At 41.6% G+C, this 18,898-nt stretch overlaps 1 protein-coding gene across 1 annotated transcript in view; it reads left to right on the plus strand.

Annotated features, from left to right (window-relative positions):
* Positions 1-18,898, plus strand: part of col12a1b (collagen, type XII, alpha 1b) — a 119,966-nt gene that overhangs the window by 94,531 nt on the left and 6,537 nt on the right. Inside the window, exons 59-73 of the mRNA XM_063001716.1 lie at positions 50-88; positions 593-731; positions 1,418-1,560; positions 3,312-3,421; positions 7,164-7,322; positions 8,667-8,744; positions 10,579-10,665; positions 10,907-10,960; positions 11,706-11,801; positions 12,953-13,006; positions 14,219-14,272; positions 14,369-14,422; positions 17,474-17,545; positions 17,855-17,890; positions 18,008-18,074. Of these exons, the coding sequence (XP_062857786.1) occupies positions 50-88; positions 593-731; positions 1,418-1,560; positions 3,312-3,421; positions 7,164-7,322; positions 8,667-8,744; positions 10,579-10,665; positions 10,907-10,960; positions 11,706-11,801; positions 12,953-13,006; positions 14,219-14,272; positions 14,369-14,422; positions 17,474-17,545; positions 17,855-17,890; positions 18,008-18,074 (1,242 nt within the window). The remainder of the gene's footprint in view (positions 1-49; positions 89-592; positions 732-1,417; positions 1,561-3,311; positions 3,422-7,163; positions 7,323-8,666; positions 8,745-10,578; positions 10,666-10,906; positions 10,961-11,705; positions 11,802-12,952; positions 13,007-14,218; positions 14,273-14,368; positions 14,423-17,473; positions 17,546-17,854; positions 17,891-18,007; positions 18,075-18,898) is intronic.

An 18,898-nucleotide genomic window follows, 5' to 3' on the forward strand; every position in this document is an offset into this window, starting at 1 on the left:
GCAGTACGATTGATAACTGTTTTTAAAATTAATTCATTATTTTTTACAGCTTGTCCTCTGATCTACGTGAATGGCTTCACATCTCCAGGTAACCAGACAACTAGTATTACGACCACTATTACCAATACTACTGATATCATTATGTCTACAACTACTACTAATACTAATACTGATATCACTTCTACTACCTGTATTACTAATTACTAGTCTTAAATATTCTACCATTATTACTTTACCAATGCTTCTACTTATACTACCTACAGTTCAGCATGAGGTTCCTCCAGCTCTTTTACAATCTTCTCTGTCCTCTTTTCCCAAAAGCATGCCAGTAGGTAGATTACGTATATCAATGATTGCGTGACGGGATGAATTAAAGCACGCCTGAGGATAAATAAATGAATTTAGGACTTATTAAAGGTGTTTATGTTTTGTTTAACACATTTATCATGATACTTTGTTTATTAAAATTATTTCCAGCTGGTAATAATTCATTATTTATAAATAATAAAACCCTGAAAATAAAGATATAATTCGATTCTTTATTTATTTCTTCTTCTCGGTGAATAATTCACCTCTCTGTGGATCCTCGCAGGTTTCCGAATGCTGGAGGCCTTTAATCTGACCGAGAGGACGTACGCTGGGATTAAAGGCGTGTCCATGGAACCCGGTTCCTTCAACAGCTACACGGCCTACAGGCTTCACAAGAACGCCTTCATCAGCCAGCCGTCTGTGTGAGTCCCAACACTTTTAACAGAACAGGCACAAGTTCCTACAGACAAACTCCGAATTCCACTCCACATACACCATACGGACAAAAGTATTGGGACGCCCTTTTATTATTATTTAATACACGTGTTTTAGCCACAACAGTTGCTAACAAGTGTAATAAATTTGTCATATGAAGGGGATTTTATGCTTCCGAGTTGCAGCAACAGTTTAGGGAAGGTCCTTTACTTTAAAAACCAAGAGTCCAGACCTCAGTCCCACTCAACAGATCTGGAATTAACTGGAGCATCAACATCAGTGCCCAGCCACTGACTTGAACGGGCACAAATTTCCACACACACACTCCAAAGTCCTGTAAGAAGCCTTCTCAGAAGAGCGGCTGTTCTCACAACAGAAATCACTCCGTTTTAAATCATCATGGTCAGGGTCACAGTGGGTCTGGTTCCACCGGAATAAAGTCCTGGACAGGGTGTCGATCCATCACAAAGCTTCGGCCATCCCAACCTTCAGACATAGCCAATCACGTCTATGTAGACGCCGCCTCGGTCGATAGCACTGCTGATCTTGTCTTTATAGAGCCGCCTTGTGCACAGGGCCACAGTCATGCTGGCATAGGAAAGGGCCTTCCCTAAACGTTCGTTCCTCTGGACACTTTTAAGGACCGGACGTTTATTCGGGTTTTTTTTTACAGGGACGTCCATCCAGACGGTCTCCCCCCCTCCTACACCGTCATCCTGATGTTCCGGCTGCTTCCGGACACGCCCGCTGAGGCCTTCGATATCTGGCAGGTGTCGGATAAGAACCACAAGCCCGAGATCGGCGTCACTATCGACCGTAAGTGCACCAGAGCGAGAACCAAACGCTCCGGGTTAGTAACAACAACGTACCGGTCAGTATTAATGACTTAGTGTTGTCAGTAACAATGACTTACCGGTCAGTAACAATGACTTAGTGGTCAGTAACAATAACTTACCGGTTAGTAACAACAACTTAGTGGTCAGTAACAATAACTTACCAGTTAGTAACGATAACTAACCAGTCAGTAACAACGACTCAGTGGTCAGTAATAATAACTTACCAGTCAGTAACAACAACTTAGTGGTCAGTAACAATAACTTACCAGTTAGTAACAATAACTAACCAGTCAGTAACAATGACTCAGTGGTCAGTAACAATAACTTACCAGTCAGTAACAACAATTTAGTGGTCTGTAACAATGACTTACCAGTCAGTAACAATGACTTAGTGGTCAGTAACAGTAACTTACCGGTCAGTAACAACGTCTTAGTGGTCAGTAACAACGACTTACCGGTCAGTAACAACAAATTAGTGGTTAGTAACAATAACTTACCGGTCAGTAACAATGACTTAGTAGTCAGTAACAATAACTTACCGGTCAGTAACAACGACTTGGTGGTCAGTAACATTGACTTACCAGTCAGTAACAACGACTTAGTGGTCAGTAACAACAACTTAGGGGTCAGTAACAACAACTTGGTGGTCAGTAACAACGACTTAGTAGTCAGTAACAATGACTTAGCGGTCAGTAACAACAACTTAGTGGTCAGTAACAATGACTTACTGGTCAGTAACAATGACTTAGTGCTCAGTAACAATGACTTAGTGGTCGGTAACAATAACTTAGTGGAAAGTAACAACGACTTAGTGGTCAGTAACAACAACTTAGTGGAAAGTAACAACAACTTAGTGGTCAGTAACAACGACTTAGCGGTCAGTAACAACAACTTAGTGGTCAGTAACAACGACTTAGCGGTCAGTAACAACAACTTAGTGGTCAGTAACAACGACTTACCGGTCAGTAACAATGACTTAGTGGTCGGTAACAACAACTTACCGGTCAGTAACAATGACTTAGTGGTTGGTAACAACGACTTGTAAGTAATGAACGTGGCAGCAGAGGTAGCTCAGTGGATAAGATACTGGACTAGTAATCAGTGGGCTGCTGGTTCAAGCCCCACCATTGCCAATTTGGCACCATTGGACCCCTGAGCAAGGGCCTTCACCCTCAAAAAATGTGTTCAAATATAATTGTAAGTCATTTTAAATAAAATCCCACCCAGACTCAATCATTTGAAGTTGTGTCCACATAATTTCGGGCCTCCAGTGTTTACACGACGGACTGATCAGGTTTTAAAATGACATCTACAGTCCCGTACGTCTGACTCCCTCAACATAAGAAAGGGAAGTCGGCCCCCGAGGAGTTTTGGCCGAGGTCTGGTGAGGTCTGGAGAGGTCTGGTGAGGTCTGGAGAGGTCTGGGATCCTGAAGGCCAACATCATTAGGAGAAGATGCACACCAGCTGCGTCCTTACCTCATCTCTACCGTTCCTCTCTCCCGCTTTCTACCGGCTGTCCTCAAATCACACTAAACGCTCCCTAATGCTCTCCAGACCTCAAACCTGTCCGAGTATTTAACCCTCCGAGCGTCCCGCTTCCTCTCACTTCCTTTGTTAAATTCCTGCCGTTAATTTGCAGCATTTTGTACGTCAGGGACGTCGAGAAGAACCGTGAGATCAAAACCTTATCTTAAATAAACTCACTTTGTTTTTGCTTGTTTGTTTGCAGCCTCCAAACAGACCATTTCATTTTACAACAAGGACACGCGAGGGGAGATCCAGAGGGCCACGTTCGACACCCCTCAAGTGAAGAACATCTTCCACGGAAGCTTCCACAAGGTACACGCCAGGCTTTAACCCAGTTTGCTGTCCGCTGACCCTTTCAAAGCGCCTCCAATGAGACGAACTGTTTGATATGAGGTGGTAAAAGCCACTCAGGTCGTACGATCAACTATAACTGTGTCATTAGATGAATTTAATTTAATTCATAGCTCTGTCGCCACACAGCAAGAAGGTCCTGGGTTCGTTTCCCAGGTGGAGCGGTCGGGGTCCTTTCTGTGTCTGTGTTGGTTTCCGCTGGGTGCTCCAGTTTTCTCCTACAGTACAAAGACATGCGGCCAGGTTCATTGGTGATACTAAATTGACCCTAGTTATATATATATATATATATATATATATATATATATATACTGTATATATACACACATATACAGTACATATATACATATACTCTCACACAAACACATATATATACTCACACACATATATACTGTGCATATATACACACATACATAAATATGTATATATATACTCACACACACATACTGTATATACTGTGCATATATACACATACATATATATATATACAGTATATACTTACACACAGACATATATACTGTGCATATATACACACATACATATATAAATATATATACTCACACAGACATATATACTGTGCATATATACACACACATACTTATATATACTCACATGCATAATGTAATGTACGTGTATAACGTCATGTACTCTATGTGGAGCACCATACCCTGTACGTGTGTGAGCGGTGTGTGTGTGTGTGTGTGTGCAGCGCGGTGGGTCGGGTTGTATCACTGAGACCCGAGGGTGTGTAGATTTCTCAAATAGCTCCCATTCCTGACGTTCTGATCACAGGTGAGGTACCTGCAGGGGTGTGGAACCGTCGGCTCCTCAGCAGGTGAACAGTCCTGTTCTGTTAGGTAACGTTTACCTGGGGGAATGGAACCCGACCCTGCTGGGAAGAGGGAAAAAAAAAACCTAGTGAGCTGACCACTGCTGACCGCAACTGCTGACCTGGGCAGCTCCTCAGTAGAGAGGATTCTAACAGACATCAGACTTTAGAATCAGACTATTGAGACGCTCGAGTCAGACGCTGATTATGTCATCGACTGTCCACCCCCACCGCCGCAGTTTTAGCCTGCTAAGCTATCACAGTTAGCCTCAGGTTGTTTAAACCGACGGGCTGAGGCGGCACAACCCGAACAGAAAGCCAGAGCTACTGACCCACATGAAGTCCAGAATTTGTGAACGGTTGACGTAGCCGTTTATGTAGACCTATGCCCTCTAAAAAGCTGCTGAGTGACTCCCCGACAACGCCGACTCCCCAGACGGAGACAGCGGTCACGCCCTATTTCAGCTCGGTTCCTTCCTCTCTTCCACCCTGGGAGGTTCTGCAGGACGTTCCTCCAGGTCTCGCTGCATGCCGCTCCTGCCTGCAGATCGTCTGAATCCGACGGCGTGACGGTGCAGAGACGTTTTCTACGCCGTGATGTTGAGCAGGAGCCGCTGTGTGCTCGTGTCAGCTCATTTTTGGAGGGGGGCGGAGTGGGGGACTTGGCTGCCGAGTGTGGCGGCTCTTAAATCTTCCCACTGAACGTTTTAGCACAGTCTGCGAATATCCAGTTGAAGGTTTGGTCAGGGAACTGGGACGGCAACTGGTCAGGAAACTGGGATGGCAACTGGTCAGGGAACTGGGACTGCAACTTGTCAGTGAACTGGTACGGCAACTGGTCAGGGAAGTGGGACAGCAACTGGTCAGGGAAGTGGGACGGCAACTGGTCAGGGAACTGGGACGGCAACTGGTCAGGGAATTGGGATGGCAACTGGTCAGGGAACTGGGACAGCAACTGGTCAGGGAATTGGGATGGCAACTGTTCAGGGAACTGGGACGGCAACTAATCAGGGAATTTGGATGGCAACTAATCAGGGAACTGGGATGGCAACAAATCAGGGAACTGGGACAGCAACTGGTCAGGAAACTGGGGTGGCAACTGGTCATGGAACTGTGATGGCAACTGATCAGGGAACTGGGACGGCAACTGGTCAGGGAAGTGGGACAGCAACTGGTCAGGGAATTGGGACGGCAACTGGTCAGGGAATTGGGATGGCAACTAATCAGGGAATTGGGACGGCAACTGGTCAGGGAAGTGGTCCCAGGGAACTGAAACAACAACTGATCAGGGAACTGGGACGGCAACTGGTCAGGGAATTGGGACAGCAACTGGTCAGGGAATTGGGACAGCAACTGATCAGGGAACTGGGACGGCAACTGGTCAGGGAATTGGGACAGCAACTGGTCAGGGAATTGGGACAGCAACTGATCAGGGAACTGGGACGGCAACTGGTCAGGGAATTGGGACAGCAACTGGTCAGGGAATTGGAATGACAACTGGTCAGGGAATTGGGACGGCAACTGGTCAGGGAACTGGGGCAGCAACTGGTCAGGGAATTGGGACGGCAACTGGTCAGGGAACTGGGGCAGCAACTGGTCAGGGAATTGGGACGGCAACTGGTCAGGGAAGTGGTCCCAGGGAACTGAGACAGCAACTGGTCAGGGAACTGGGATGGCAACTAATCAGGGAACTGGGACAGCAATTGGTCATTTCATACAGCTGACAGGCTGCTAATAATCTGATGCGCATATGTTGCCGTAGCTGCTTCACTTCAGTGGTTTTTTATTGTGGTAAAAAGGAAACCACAAGAAAGCAGATAAATAAATCAGATTTATGATGGTGTTGGTTAGTCCGGGACCAACAATTATATAAAGAACAACCAGAACACGGTGGTTTTATCCAGTCTGATCTTCAGATGCTTTTATTATTATTATTTGTCGCGTTCTGTAGCGTCCGGTGTTAAACTGTTCATGCTGACCGTTCTGCTCGGCTCTTTGATCATAAAATAGTTATTGAGTAATTTACCGAGCACCAGGCGTCTCACACTGAATCCATGAAGATCTGCAGAGAGAGCTGGCACCAACCCACCGATAAAAACACACCCATATGGGCGCTGAGACACTGCGAGGTACCACGAGACCTGGAGACGTGTAGGCCGAACACCAACGAATCTGGCTACAATCAATACTGTTATGTTGATCAAGACCATCACTACTATAAATACTATCAATACCATTACTACAATCAATACCATTAAGGCACTCCAATCCATCACTACCATGAATACCATTACACTATCACTACTATCAATACTAATAATACTATTACTACAGTCAATGCTATGACTACCATTAATACCATTATGGTTCTCAATGACATCACTACCATCAATACTATCAATACCATTACTACAATCAATACTGTTATGTTAATCAACACCATCACTACCATCAATACTATCAATACCATTACTACAATCAATACCATTAAGGCACTCCAATCCATCACTACCATGAATACCATCACCACTATCACTACTATCAATACTAATAATACTATTACTACAGTCAATGCTATGACTACCATTAATACCATTATGGTTCTCAATGACATCACTACTATCAATACCATTACCACAATCAACATTATCACTACCATCACTACAATCAGTATAATCAATACTATTATGGTATTTAATGCCAGTATAGTATTCATAGTAAGAAAGGTCTGAAAGCTGTGGGAAGAGTGGCTGTAGACTGTATATATATATTGTGAGTTTGTGTGTGTATTTATCTGGCTGCTTTGTTAGTGAACCGTAGCAGGATGAACAGTCCCGTCTGCACGTCTGAAGATCTTATTTTTTCTCCTCTTAGCTCCACATCATGGTCTCACCCAAGAGCGTCAGACTGAACCTGGACTGCCAGCAAGTGGCTGAAAAGGAAATAAAAGAAGCAGGAAACACGTCAGCTGATGGGTATCAAGTACTCGGCAAAATGTCCAAATCCCTCGGCTCTAAAGGGGAATCAGCAACGGTGAGTAGTTATCAATCACTACAGTCACTACAATCAACACCATCAATACCATCACTACAATCAATACCATCACTACAATCACTACAATCAATATCATCACTACAATCACTACAATCAATATCATCACTACAATCACTACAATCAATATCATCACTACAATCACTACAATCAATACCATCACTACAATCACTACAATCACTACCATCACTACAATCAATACTATCACTACAATTAATACTATCATGGTAATCAATACCATCACTACAATCAATACCATCACTACAGTCACTACAATCAATACCATCACTACAATCAATACTATCACTACAATTAATACTATCATGGTAATCAATGCCATCACTACAATCAATACCATCACTACAGTCACTACAATCAATACCATCACTACAATCAATACTATCACTACAATTAATACTATCATGGTAATCAATACCATCACTACAATCAATACCATCACTACAGTCACTACAATCAATACCATCACTACAATCAATACTATCAATACCATCACTACAATCAATACTATCAGTACAAGTAATACTATCATGGTAATCAATACCATCACTACAATCAATACCATCACTACAATCAATACCATCACTACAATCAATACTATCAATACCATCACTACAATCAATACTATCAATACCATCACTACAATCAATACCATCACTACAATCAATACCATCACTACAATCAATACTATCAATATCATCACTACAATTAATACTATCATGGTAATCAATACCATCACTACAATCAATACCATCACTACAATCAATACCATCACTACAATCAATAACATCACTACAATTAATACAATCAATACTGTTATGGTATTTGATACCATCACTACAATCAGTATCATCATGGTAATCAATACCATCACTACATTGCATACTATCACTACCATCAATACTATTAATACTATCACTACCATCACTACGTTCAGTATCATCAGTATTATCAATACTATCACTACCATCGCCACGATTGTTACAATCAATATAATCAGTACAATCAGTACTGTTATGGTGTTTTATACCAGCATTACAATCAATACTATTAATATTACTACATCCATGTATGTTACTGTTACCACACGGTCTTTGTTAATCAGTCAGCTGTGTTGCTGTTGCTGAATACTAACCGATGCTAACCGATGCTAACTCAGAACCCAGCGGAATCCTCCCGCTGAAATATCACTCACTTATTTGATCTGATGTTTTCCTTTTGTTGTTGGTTTCTCTAAATCTTTGAACACGAATCGTTCGAACTGCAGGCGAAGTTGTTTGACACGTGTTTTCGTTTTGCCACGCGCAGTTCCAGCTCCAGATGTTCGACATCGTCTGCACCCTGGGCTGGACGAGCCGGGACAGATGTTGTGACCTGCCCTCACTGGTAAGACACACCCAGACCGACTCTGTGTGGTTTTTTTAAGTGCTTTTTTAAGCTCGTTCGGTGGTTCGTGTGAGCTGGAGTTCGATTCTGTGGCTGCGTGTTAATTTGTCAACAAACCAGACGAATGAACACGGGCAGAACAAACACCATGGCTGTCATTGGATGTGGCAGCGTAATTAGAGCGTGTGTATGAGCTAGCGGAACATCTGCAGTGTATAATCTCGTTTGTGTTTGATTTCTTTTATGTTGTCTATTCAGTTTGTGCAGGGTTGTTAACACTCGTACTCGGAAAACGTTTTTCTTTATTTAGCTCTTCTAGGAATAATCACTCGTACGTTTGGGTTGTTGTGCAGGCTTTGGCGTGACATCTATCACGAGGTTTATCATGAATTAAAGCTTTTAAAAGGGGAAATGCATGCTTGGAAACAAACTTTTTGATGGGCAACATTCGGACATAAAAAAATTATTGAATGAATAAAATAAAAGATCGTCACGTATTCTAAGTATCTCCAAACGCAATGCAAAGCTGCAAAACATGATAAAGAGATTCGGATGTGATCAAATGGACCGGATTAAGCTTCAAACCGGCTTCTCTGATTGGTTGTTTGCAGGGTCTATCCAAAAAATCACAAACTCCAACACAACAGACTGTCCAGATATTTTATTTATAACTAAATAATCACCACATCAGTCACAAAATACCGTACAGACTAAAGACCGTCATCGAGAAGTCAGTGAGGAGTCAGTGAGGAGTCAGTGACAGGTCCACACATCACACTAAGCTTTTAATTAAAGCAGGAATGTTATGTGACCGGCTGTTTTTAAATCTGTTTTTAAAGCACACGCAGCATTTTTATCATTCCTTCCTCATGCCGTCACCAGGTAGCTCCAAAATAATAAAATAATAATAATGATAATAATAGCACTGTGCTTAAAGCTGAGGTCAACCTGAGGTTTACATACGCTTTGGGGGTCTTCTGAATATCTTCTGCATTAAAAATATCAGTGCAGTGATACAGACGAGCGATCAGGTGGCGTAAAGGGTTCTATACTGCACTTCTATACGTCCACCTTACTGATTATGAGTGACTTCAGCTTTTAACGTCTCTGTGCTCCTGAAAATAGAGATAGTACGACTGCACCTATTTAAAAAGTAAACACAAAAAAAACTTTCACTTTATGCTTAGAAGATTATAAGATGTAAGAAATGTGCAACTGAGCTGAGGCTATTCACTATATAAAAAAGGAAGAAAGAAAGAAAGTTTTAGGACCTGTTAGAAGAGTCCTTGTGGTTAAAATAGTGCATTCATTATATGAAGTAAAAAAGTAGTAGGACCTGTCGGAAAAGTGCTTTTATTTTTTATGAAGTGTTTACTAGGATTAGGATTTGAAGGTGGTGTTTTCCACTTTGGTTCCATTTTTGACAGGACAGGTAGTTACAGATTACCCGTGATTCATCAGTTCAAGTTTAAACACCGTCACGGCCAATTAGGAATCACCAGTTCACCTCACTGTGGCCTATAAGTCATAAGAAGAGTCAGCACACTTTGTATTTACCAAATACAGTAAAACAGACCAAATTATAACAACACCTACCGCACTGAAATACATTTACAGCATTTATCAGATGTTTTTAACATTAAAGACAACTTGCAAATAAGGGGCCTTGAACCAGCAACCATCAAATTACATGGCCAGTACTTTAACCGGTGCACTGCCTGTACCGTGTGTTCTGAAGCTTCTAAATGTAAAGCACCTTAATTCAAATTAACGCCGGATGCGCTGATCCTCATTCATCTCCACTGATCTCTGTCATTCTGTCTTCATCTCACAGAGAGACGAGTCCAAGTGTCCAGCACTTCCCAACGCCTGCACGTGCACTTCAGAAAGCTCCGGACTGCCCGGCCCTCAGGGGCCCGTGGTAAGAGCTTCTTTTATTTTAATCCGAGCACCTAGCAAGACGACTTTGGTTGTCTTTGTAGTTAATAGATTTATTAAAGTGAATGCCCAGTGATTTTGGGGTTAGCCTGCGGTGAGCTGGTGCACAGTTCTGACCAGGCGAGCGTTCGTCACTAAAAACAAACACAGAACAGCTTTTATTTATGAGGAGGTCACGTACGGCTTCATGTTTTTAACCTTCTTTTCTTTCCTTTCTTTTTCAGGGAGCTCCTGGTAGTAAAGGCCCTCGAGGTGAAAGAGGGGAGTCTGGCGCGGTCGTAAGTACCACCAAGCAGCACCAGTTTGTACTTTGTTGACGTAAATATAAAATAAAACCATGATGGTTTCAGTTTGAGTCTCTGTAAGCTTCTAGTTCACCTTTAGCTTGTTACTAGCTTCTAATCACTACATTCTACATTTTATGGACAAAAGTATTGGGACGCCCCGTCAAATTTTTGACATCTAATTCACACGTTTCAGCCACAACAATTGCTGACAGGTGTAATAAATTTAGCAACAGTTTAGGGAAGGCCCTTTCCTGTTCCAGCTGTGAACTCCCTGACCTCAGCACCACTCAACAGCTCTGGAATGAACCGGAACATCAACTGAGCCAAACAAACTCTCTTTTAACTGAATGGGCACAAATTCCCATACCCAGACATACTTCAAGTCTTGTGAGAAGCTTCTCAGAAAAGAAGAGCAGCTGCTGTTATTGCTGAAAAGGTCACACGGAGCTCGTTCTGTTTTAAAAATGGGACGTCCGACACGCTCGTGCTTAGGTGTCCAAATACTTTTGACCATATAGTATAGTGTATAGGTGCCACCTTGTTGACAGGGTATGAAGTTAGAAGTTATGAGTTAGAAGGGGGTATGCGGTAGGTACGACCCGGATTTGGTGTCTGCAGCAGTAAAGGAGATACATTCCGGGGAATTGGATACGACTAAATTGGAAAGATAAATGACAAAATGCATAAATGCACAGATAAACATATTTCATGTGTGTGTGTGTGTGTCTGTCTGCAGGGTCCGGTTGGACCACGTGGAGAGTTGGGCCCACCAGGACCGATGGGTCTGCCAGGACCGCAGGGCCCGAGCGGTCTCTCTATTCCAGGAGAAGCAGTAAGTGATTTTATTATTTAGCGCCTGGCGTGTCGATTTCGGCGGCCGGCGGCTCCTCAGTTCCAGAGGCGGTAAATCTCACGCTGCTGCAGAATTACTGCGTCCGTTTATTTCCTCAAAAAACTGGGACCCTGACCGTGTCGGCGTGCATTCCTGTCTGTGTGGGGAGCGCCTGCTCGATCCCGGACACCTTCATCCTACTGCACTGGCATAAATCTGTCTGTCGCTCTGTCCTCCCTGTTCTCAACCTGTTTCTGTCTGTCTTTCTTTCTCTCTCTCTTATTTCTTTCTTTCTGTCTGTCTGTCTTCTGTTTCTTTCTGTCTGTCTGTCTGTCTGTCTGTCTGTCTTTCTTTCTTTCTCTCTCTTATTTCTTTCTGTCTGTCTGTCTGTCTGTCTGTCTTTCTTTCTTTCTCTCTCTTATTTCTTCCTTTCTGTCTGTCTGTCTGTCTGTCTGTCTTTCTTTCTTTCTCTCTCTCTTTTATTTCTTTCTGTCTGTTTGTCTTCTTTTTCTTTCTGTCTGTCTGTCTGTCTGGGGAGCGCCTGTTCGATACCGGACACCTTAATCCTACTGCACTGGCATAAATCTGACTGTTGTTCTGTCCTCCCTGTTCTCAACCATGCCACCTTTGTCTGTCTGTCTGTTTGTCTGTCTGTCTTTCTGTCTGTTTCTTTCTTCTCTTCTTTCCTCTTCTCTTATCTTCTTCTCTCTTCTTTTCTGTCTGTCTTTTTGTCTTTCTTTCTGTCTGTCTTTGTCTGTCTGTCTTTCTGTCTGTCTGTCTGTCTGTCTTTCTGTCTGTCTGGGGAGCGCCTGCTTGATACTGGACGCCTTCATCTTAACACGCTGGCATAAATCTGTCTGTCGTTCTGTCCTCGCTGTTCTCAACTGTGCTGCATGTTTCTGTCTGTCTTTCTGTTTCTGTCTTTCTGTCTGTCTGTCTTTATGTCTGTCTGTCTGTCTTTATTTCTGTCTGTCTTTCTTTCTTTCTGTCTGTATGCCCTTCTTTCTTTTTGTCTGTCTGTCTGTCTGTCTGTCTGTGGGTCTCAGCGTCCCGAATTTTCTGCCCCGTCTGCTTCATTTACGTCCCTGTTTTCTGCCAGATGCACCTTGATGAAGACTAACATCACTGTGTTTGTGTTTGTGTCCCTGCAGGGTCGACAAGGACCTAAAGGAGACCCCGGAGACGCTGGACTACCTGGACAGAAAGTGAGTGTTGTTGACTGTGCTACCGGGCTGGATGGGCTCCACATGTTGGAGCTCAGAGCTTATTGGTGTGGGGGGAGGATAGCAGGGAGGTGGTATGGGATTTAGGTCGATGCGTACACTACAGAATCTGTCGAATCCGATGGTTTAGGGTTTTCACACTCCTACCTAGGGACAATTACGTTTCTCTAGTTGTCCTGACTGCATATCATTGGACTCTGGAAGGAAACCCACACTGACACTGGGAGAACATGCAAATGGAGAGAAGGCTCCTCTTGGGAATCGAACCCAGGACCTTCTTGCTGTGAGGAGACAGTGCTACCCACCGAGCCGCCCTAATAATAAACATCTAAGAATAAAAGGGAACGTCTTTAACAGTGTATTGATTAAAACAACCGATGACAAAGAGATGGTCATAGATAAGTAAACAAGTAAATAAACAAATACTTAAATAGATAAATAAAAAGGGCTCGGGTGGCACTGTGCTAAATTACACTAGCCCACAACTCCTGGGATCCAGGGTTTGAACCCCAGTGGTGCTCTCAACCAGTTGGGCGTCTATATACAGACATGATTGGCTCTGTGTGTGGGGGATTGGCAAGGCCCCGTGATGGATTGGTCAGACCCACCACGGCCATACAGTGCCAATTCAAGCTACTAGAAAATGACTGTGTGTATGAGGTATATGTGTGTGTGTGTGTGTGTGTGTGTGTGTTCGCCCCTTGAATCGGACCCACCGTGACCCTTAATAGGATAAAATGGTGGTTAAACAGACATGAATGAATTAATGAATTTCAAAGATCAAAGGCGACCAATGATCAATCATAACATCTAATCGTGATGAAGTGATGAAGCAGGTCCGGTGCTGCCGGCAGCTTCATACCGGCCGGTAAAATGAATCTGGAACTTATTACGCTGGCAGTAAATCTCCCGCCGGGGCATCAAAGCCGAGCCGAGCCCGACGAGGAAGGAAGAAAACGTGGAGCGAGACTTTCAGGAATAAAAATTTACACTGCTTTCGCAAACGGTTCGAGTTGCCGGGGCGATCCTGAGCGAGGTGTGTTTATCCCGACTGGAAAAAATGATCATGCCAAGTGTATAAGTGTATTCCTCTCATACACACACACACACACACACACACACACACACACACACACACACACACACACACACACACTCGCTCACACTTTCTCTCTCTCTGTTTCTGTTTCCCAGGGTCCACCTGGTCCGGCCGGTCCCGTCGGTCCTATGGGAATTGCTGGTGTGAGGGTAAGTCCGTTCTTCTGCCCATACGAACGCTCATTCTGCAACTGGTTAAATCTGGATCTGATTGTGTGTGTGTGTGTGTGTGTGTGTTTAATCCAGGGACCCTCAGGAAAGGAAGGACCTGCTGGACCCAGAGGCCCCCCAGGACCGATGGTGCGTTCAGATCTGACAAATTCTACAGATTTTACGCTGACTTGTGTGCTTAGCTTAGCAATACCGCGTCTTTTTGTGATTAAGAATTGCTGCAGACGTACAGTAGATGGTGAAATGCAATTTTTTAGGTTATGCTCACGCTACAGATTATCAAATATGTGAAACCTGAGTCATAAGAACAGCATAAACGACTGCTTTGGACAGTCTCATGGGCCAATGTCAGTGCCATAACTACGTCATGAACGTTAACCATGACGAGCAGCTTCTCTGGCATGCATTATGACACTATATTAATGCCATATATGCCATTTTATAACACTTTATGACACCTTAACATGCTGTGTCAGATATACAAACTGTAATGACGAATTATGACATCATTATGCATCTCTTCTGGTAGGTCTTTGGTGCAAATGTTAATAATGACATCATCATAGTAATTAATCCCCACCAGAGCTATCGGCCGGTCAGGCGTCTACATACAGACACGATCGGCTGTGTCTGGGGTGTGAACCCACTGTGACCCTGATCATGATAAAGCAGTGGTAAAATAAGCCACACAGATTGCTAGCAGTAGGCTGGGGACGGTCTCTAGTGACCTTGGTGTCCTGTTCACTAGTCCAGTAACCTAACCACTGACCTTCCACTGTTCTGTTTAATGAATAGGCAAAAACTCCCACCAACACACTCCAAAATCCTGCCATGACAGATATACGAACTGTAATGACGGATTATGACATCATGATACATCTTTTCTGGCAGGTCTTTGATTGCTGACGTCATGCACTGCTTGACTCTGCCTCATAAGACTGGCATGTCATACATATGAAGCATAATGACCTTGTTTCATACTCCTTTACCTGTTATAGGCGGTTATTGACGTGGTAACTGTAATGATACTGTCATTTTGGTTATTGCTGCCAAAGCCTGCCATCATAAGAGTGACATAAGCATGTTATAAACATCAACTGTGACGACTGAGCTTGGCAGCATTTAGGAGCTGCTACAACATGCATTATGACACTATGTTAATGGAACTTATGCCATATTATAACTCTTTACATCACTTGACATGCCATGTCAGATATACGAACTGTGATGACAATATATCACATCACAATGCATCTCTTCTGGCAGGTCTTTGATGCAAATGTTAATAGTGACAAATAACAAAATGTTAATAAGACTGACGTCATACATATGAAGCGTAATAACAGTGTACGTATTCCTGTACCTGTTATAGCAGATTATTCAAGGGTTACTGTAATGATACTGTCCTTTTTTGTTATTGCTACCAAAGCCTGCCATCATAAGAGTGACATAAGCAGAAGAAGTAATTCTAAGAATTTGTATTCTTTTTAAGAAGAGACTCAAAACCTTTCTTTTTAGCAGAACCTATGAATAATTTTTAATTTATGTAGTGATTGTAGCTATTTTATTTATTTATTTATTTATTTATTAATTGTAGTGATGTCTTTATCTTGTGGCACTTTGAGATTTGTACACAAATGTAAAGTGCATTACAAATTAAATGTATTATTATTATTATTATTATAAGCACGTTATAAACATCAACCATGACGGCTGAGCTCAGCAGCATTTAGCAGCTGCTACAACATGCGTTATGACTCTATATTAACGGCACTTATGCCATTTTATAGCACTTTATGTCACTTGACATGTCATGTCAGATACACGGGACATCATAGTGCATAAAGCTCTATGTCACATAAGAGTGACATAAGCACGTCATAAAGATAATGACATGTTAAAAGTACATGCTAATGTACTTTTAATTTTCACTTAACTAAACCCTGACAGTTATTACCGCTCATGACCTCATATTACCTTTTATTATCTGTTACGCACTCATAGCAAGGCTAATGGTACTAAAGTTCAATTTTGTAAGTACCTAGAACTTCTAAACCCTGAGTGGCCACGTGACGGAAAAGAAAGTAAAACAATGATTAACTGTCAAGAAAAATAACTGAAACAAAACCAAACCAGAAGCTGCAGCTTAAAGCAGGACCTGAAAATAAAAAAAAAAGGGCAACGGCATCATGGGAGACGAAACATGGCACTCCACTCAACACCATCGCTGGAAGACACAGGAAACACAGTGACAGACATGAGAAGAACAAAAAACATTTGGATGCATCTCTGCCAGCTACTCAGTCCACCATGAAATTACATTCCAAACCTCACCAGAGGAACCAGACTGGAAAACTGGCATCAGCTAAAGAACCCAGAAAGATGCCATGCCACAGATGGAAACACTGGAAACTGGAGGACACCCACAGCGGCTCCAGTACCCAACACAGGAGCTACTGTTTACTGACTGTAGAGCAGGTCAGGGAGACAGAGGTGAACTGCCAGCAGTTATAAGGTTATGGTCCTCTTTTGAAGGGCGGATCCTACCACAGGATCAAAGAGGAACGTCTTTTATCGACTACTTCAAAGACGTCAATGCGCCTCATCAAACAACACATGCTACACCTGGGGGAAATGCTTTAAAAGCATAGCTAGGACTGAGCTTTGCACTGTACCCTTGGTCAGTGGTTTCTGGGAACTCCCATGGGTGGCTTAGCAGCTTTCCAGAGAAAGACCAGGGGGCCAAAGAGAGCAGCTGGCAAGTCTGTAAGGGAGAAACCGTGATATATAGAAACACTTCCACTTGAAGCCAATTAACAACAAGGCCATAACTGGCATGGCAGATGAAGCAAGGTTCCGCAAACATACAATAAATGACAGGCAATGGCATCATGGGAGAAGAAACACAGTGCTCCCCACTGACAGACATGAGAAGAACAAAAAAACGTTAGGATGCAACTCCGCCAGCTACTCAATCCACCAGAGGAACCAGCAAATATACAAAACATGACCAAAACAAACCTCTCAGATGCGCCTACCAGCAGCTACCCGAGAAAATACAAATTAACACCTAACAATAGCAGATTCATCCATGAAAAAAGCTCCAAATAACACAGTATACACACTTATATCCATGTCAGTATTTAAATCAGTATCTAATCTTTATTTTTGTGTATGCAGGGGGCACCTGGATCTCCAGGAATGCCGGGTCCTACAGGACAGCCTGGCAAGTCTGGTGAAAACGGCGTTCCTGTAAGTGCACCGTGCTCATGTAATATCATCCTTACATTAAAAACCCAAAGTATTAAACCAGTTACGTTCCTTAAGGGTTCGATATTGAACCCCACAGAGCCGCTAACTCACTCACCAGGCAGTCATGGTTTGCCGCTACATGACATGTGAGCGGCGTTCTTTGAGTCTGCGGCGGGGACGTTTGCTCCTTGTAATGAGTGCTGTGCGGTGTGCTGGGGGAGGGGGGGGGGGGTTGTGGGATGGTGGGTACAGTGGGATTGTTGGACTGAGTTTCTGATGTAAACTGGAATCTGGTTCTCATTTACACAGGGACCCAGCGGTATAAAAGGAGACAAGGGTGAGAGGGTGAGTACAGGATTTATCATTCACTCTCGTCCTGATTAAACTGGACAGGAGTTTTTTTTTATTTCTGAACGTGAACTGTACTGTGGTGTTTACTGTGGTGTTTACTGTGGTGTTTAGGGAGATCTGGCCTCTCAGGGAATGATGCGCTCCATTGCCAGACAAGTGTGTGAGCAACTGGTCAACAGTAAGAATTATTATTATTATTATTATTATTATTATTATTATTAATAATTTTTTTTATTAATATTTATTATTATAATTTTTTATTATTATTTTATTATTATTACTATTATTTTATTATTATTATTATTATTATTTCTATATTGATATTTATTATTATTATTATTATCATTATTATTATTATTATTATTATTTTATTATTATTATTATTATTGTTATTTCTATATTAATATTTATTATTATTATTATTACTATTAATAGTAGTAGTAGTGATATAGCTATTATTATTATTATTATTTCTATATAAATATTTATTATTATTATTTTACATTATTGTTATTATTTCTATATAAATATTTATTATTATTATTTTACATTATTATTATTATTTCTATATTTATATTTATTATTATTATTTTATTATTATTATTTTATTATTATTATTATTATTATTTCTATATTGATATTTATTATTATTATTATTATTATTAATAGTAGTAGTAGTGGTATAGCTATTATTATTATTATTATTATTGTTATTTCTATACAGATGTTTATTATTATTATTATTTTTATTATTATTATTATTATTATTATTAGTTCTATACTGACATTTATTATTATTATTATTATTATTATTATTAGTAGTAGTAGTAGTGGTATAGCTATTATTATTATTATTATTGTATTATTATTATTATTATGTTTATATTAACATTTATTATTATTATTATTATTATTTTTTATATTATTATTATTTCTATATTATAATATTATTATTATTGTTATTAATATTATTATTTCTATATTATAATTATTTTATTATTA

The sequence above is a fragment of the Trichomycterus rosablanca genome, chromosome 9 (genome assembly GCF_030014385.1).
Source record: "Trichomycterus rosablanca isolate fTriRos1 chromosome 9, fTriRos1.hap1, whole genome shotgun sequence".
In the NCBI taxonomy this organism is placed as follows: Eukaryota; Metazoa; Chordata; class Actinopteri; order Siluriformes; family Trichomycteridae; genus Trichomycterus; species Trichomycterus rosablanca.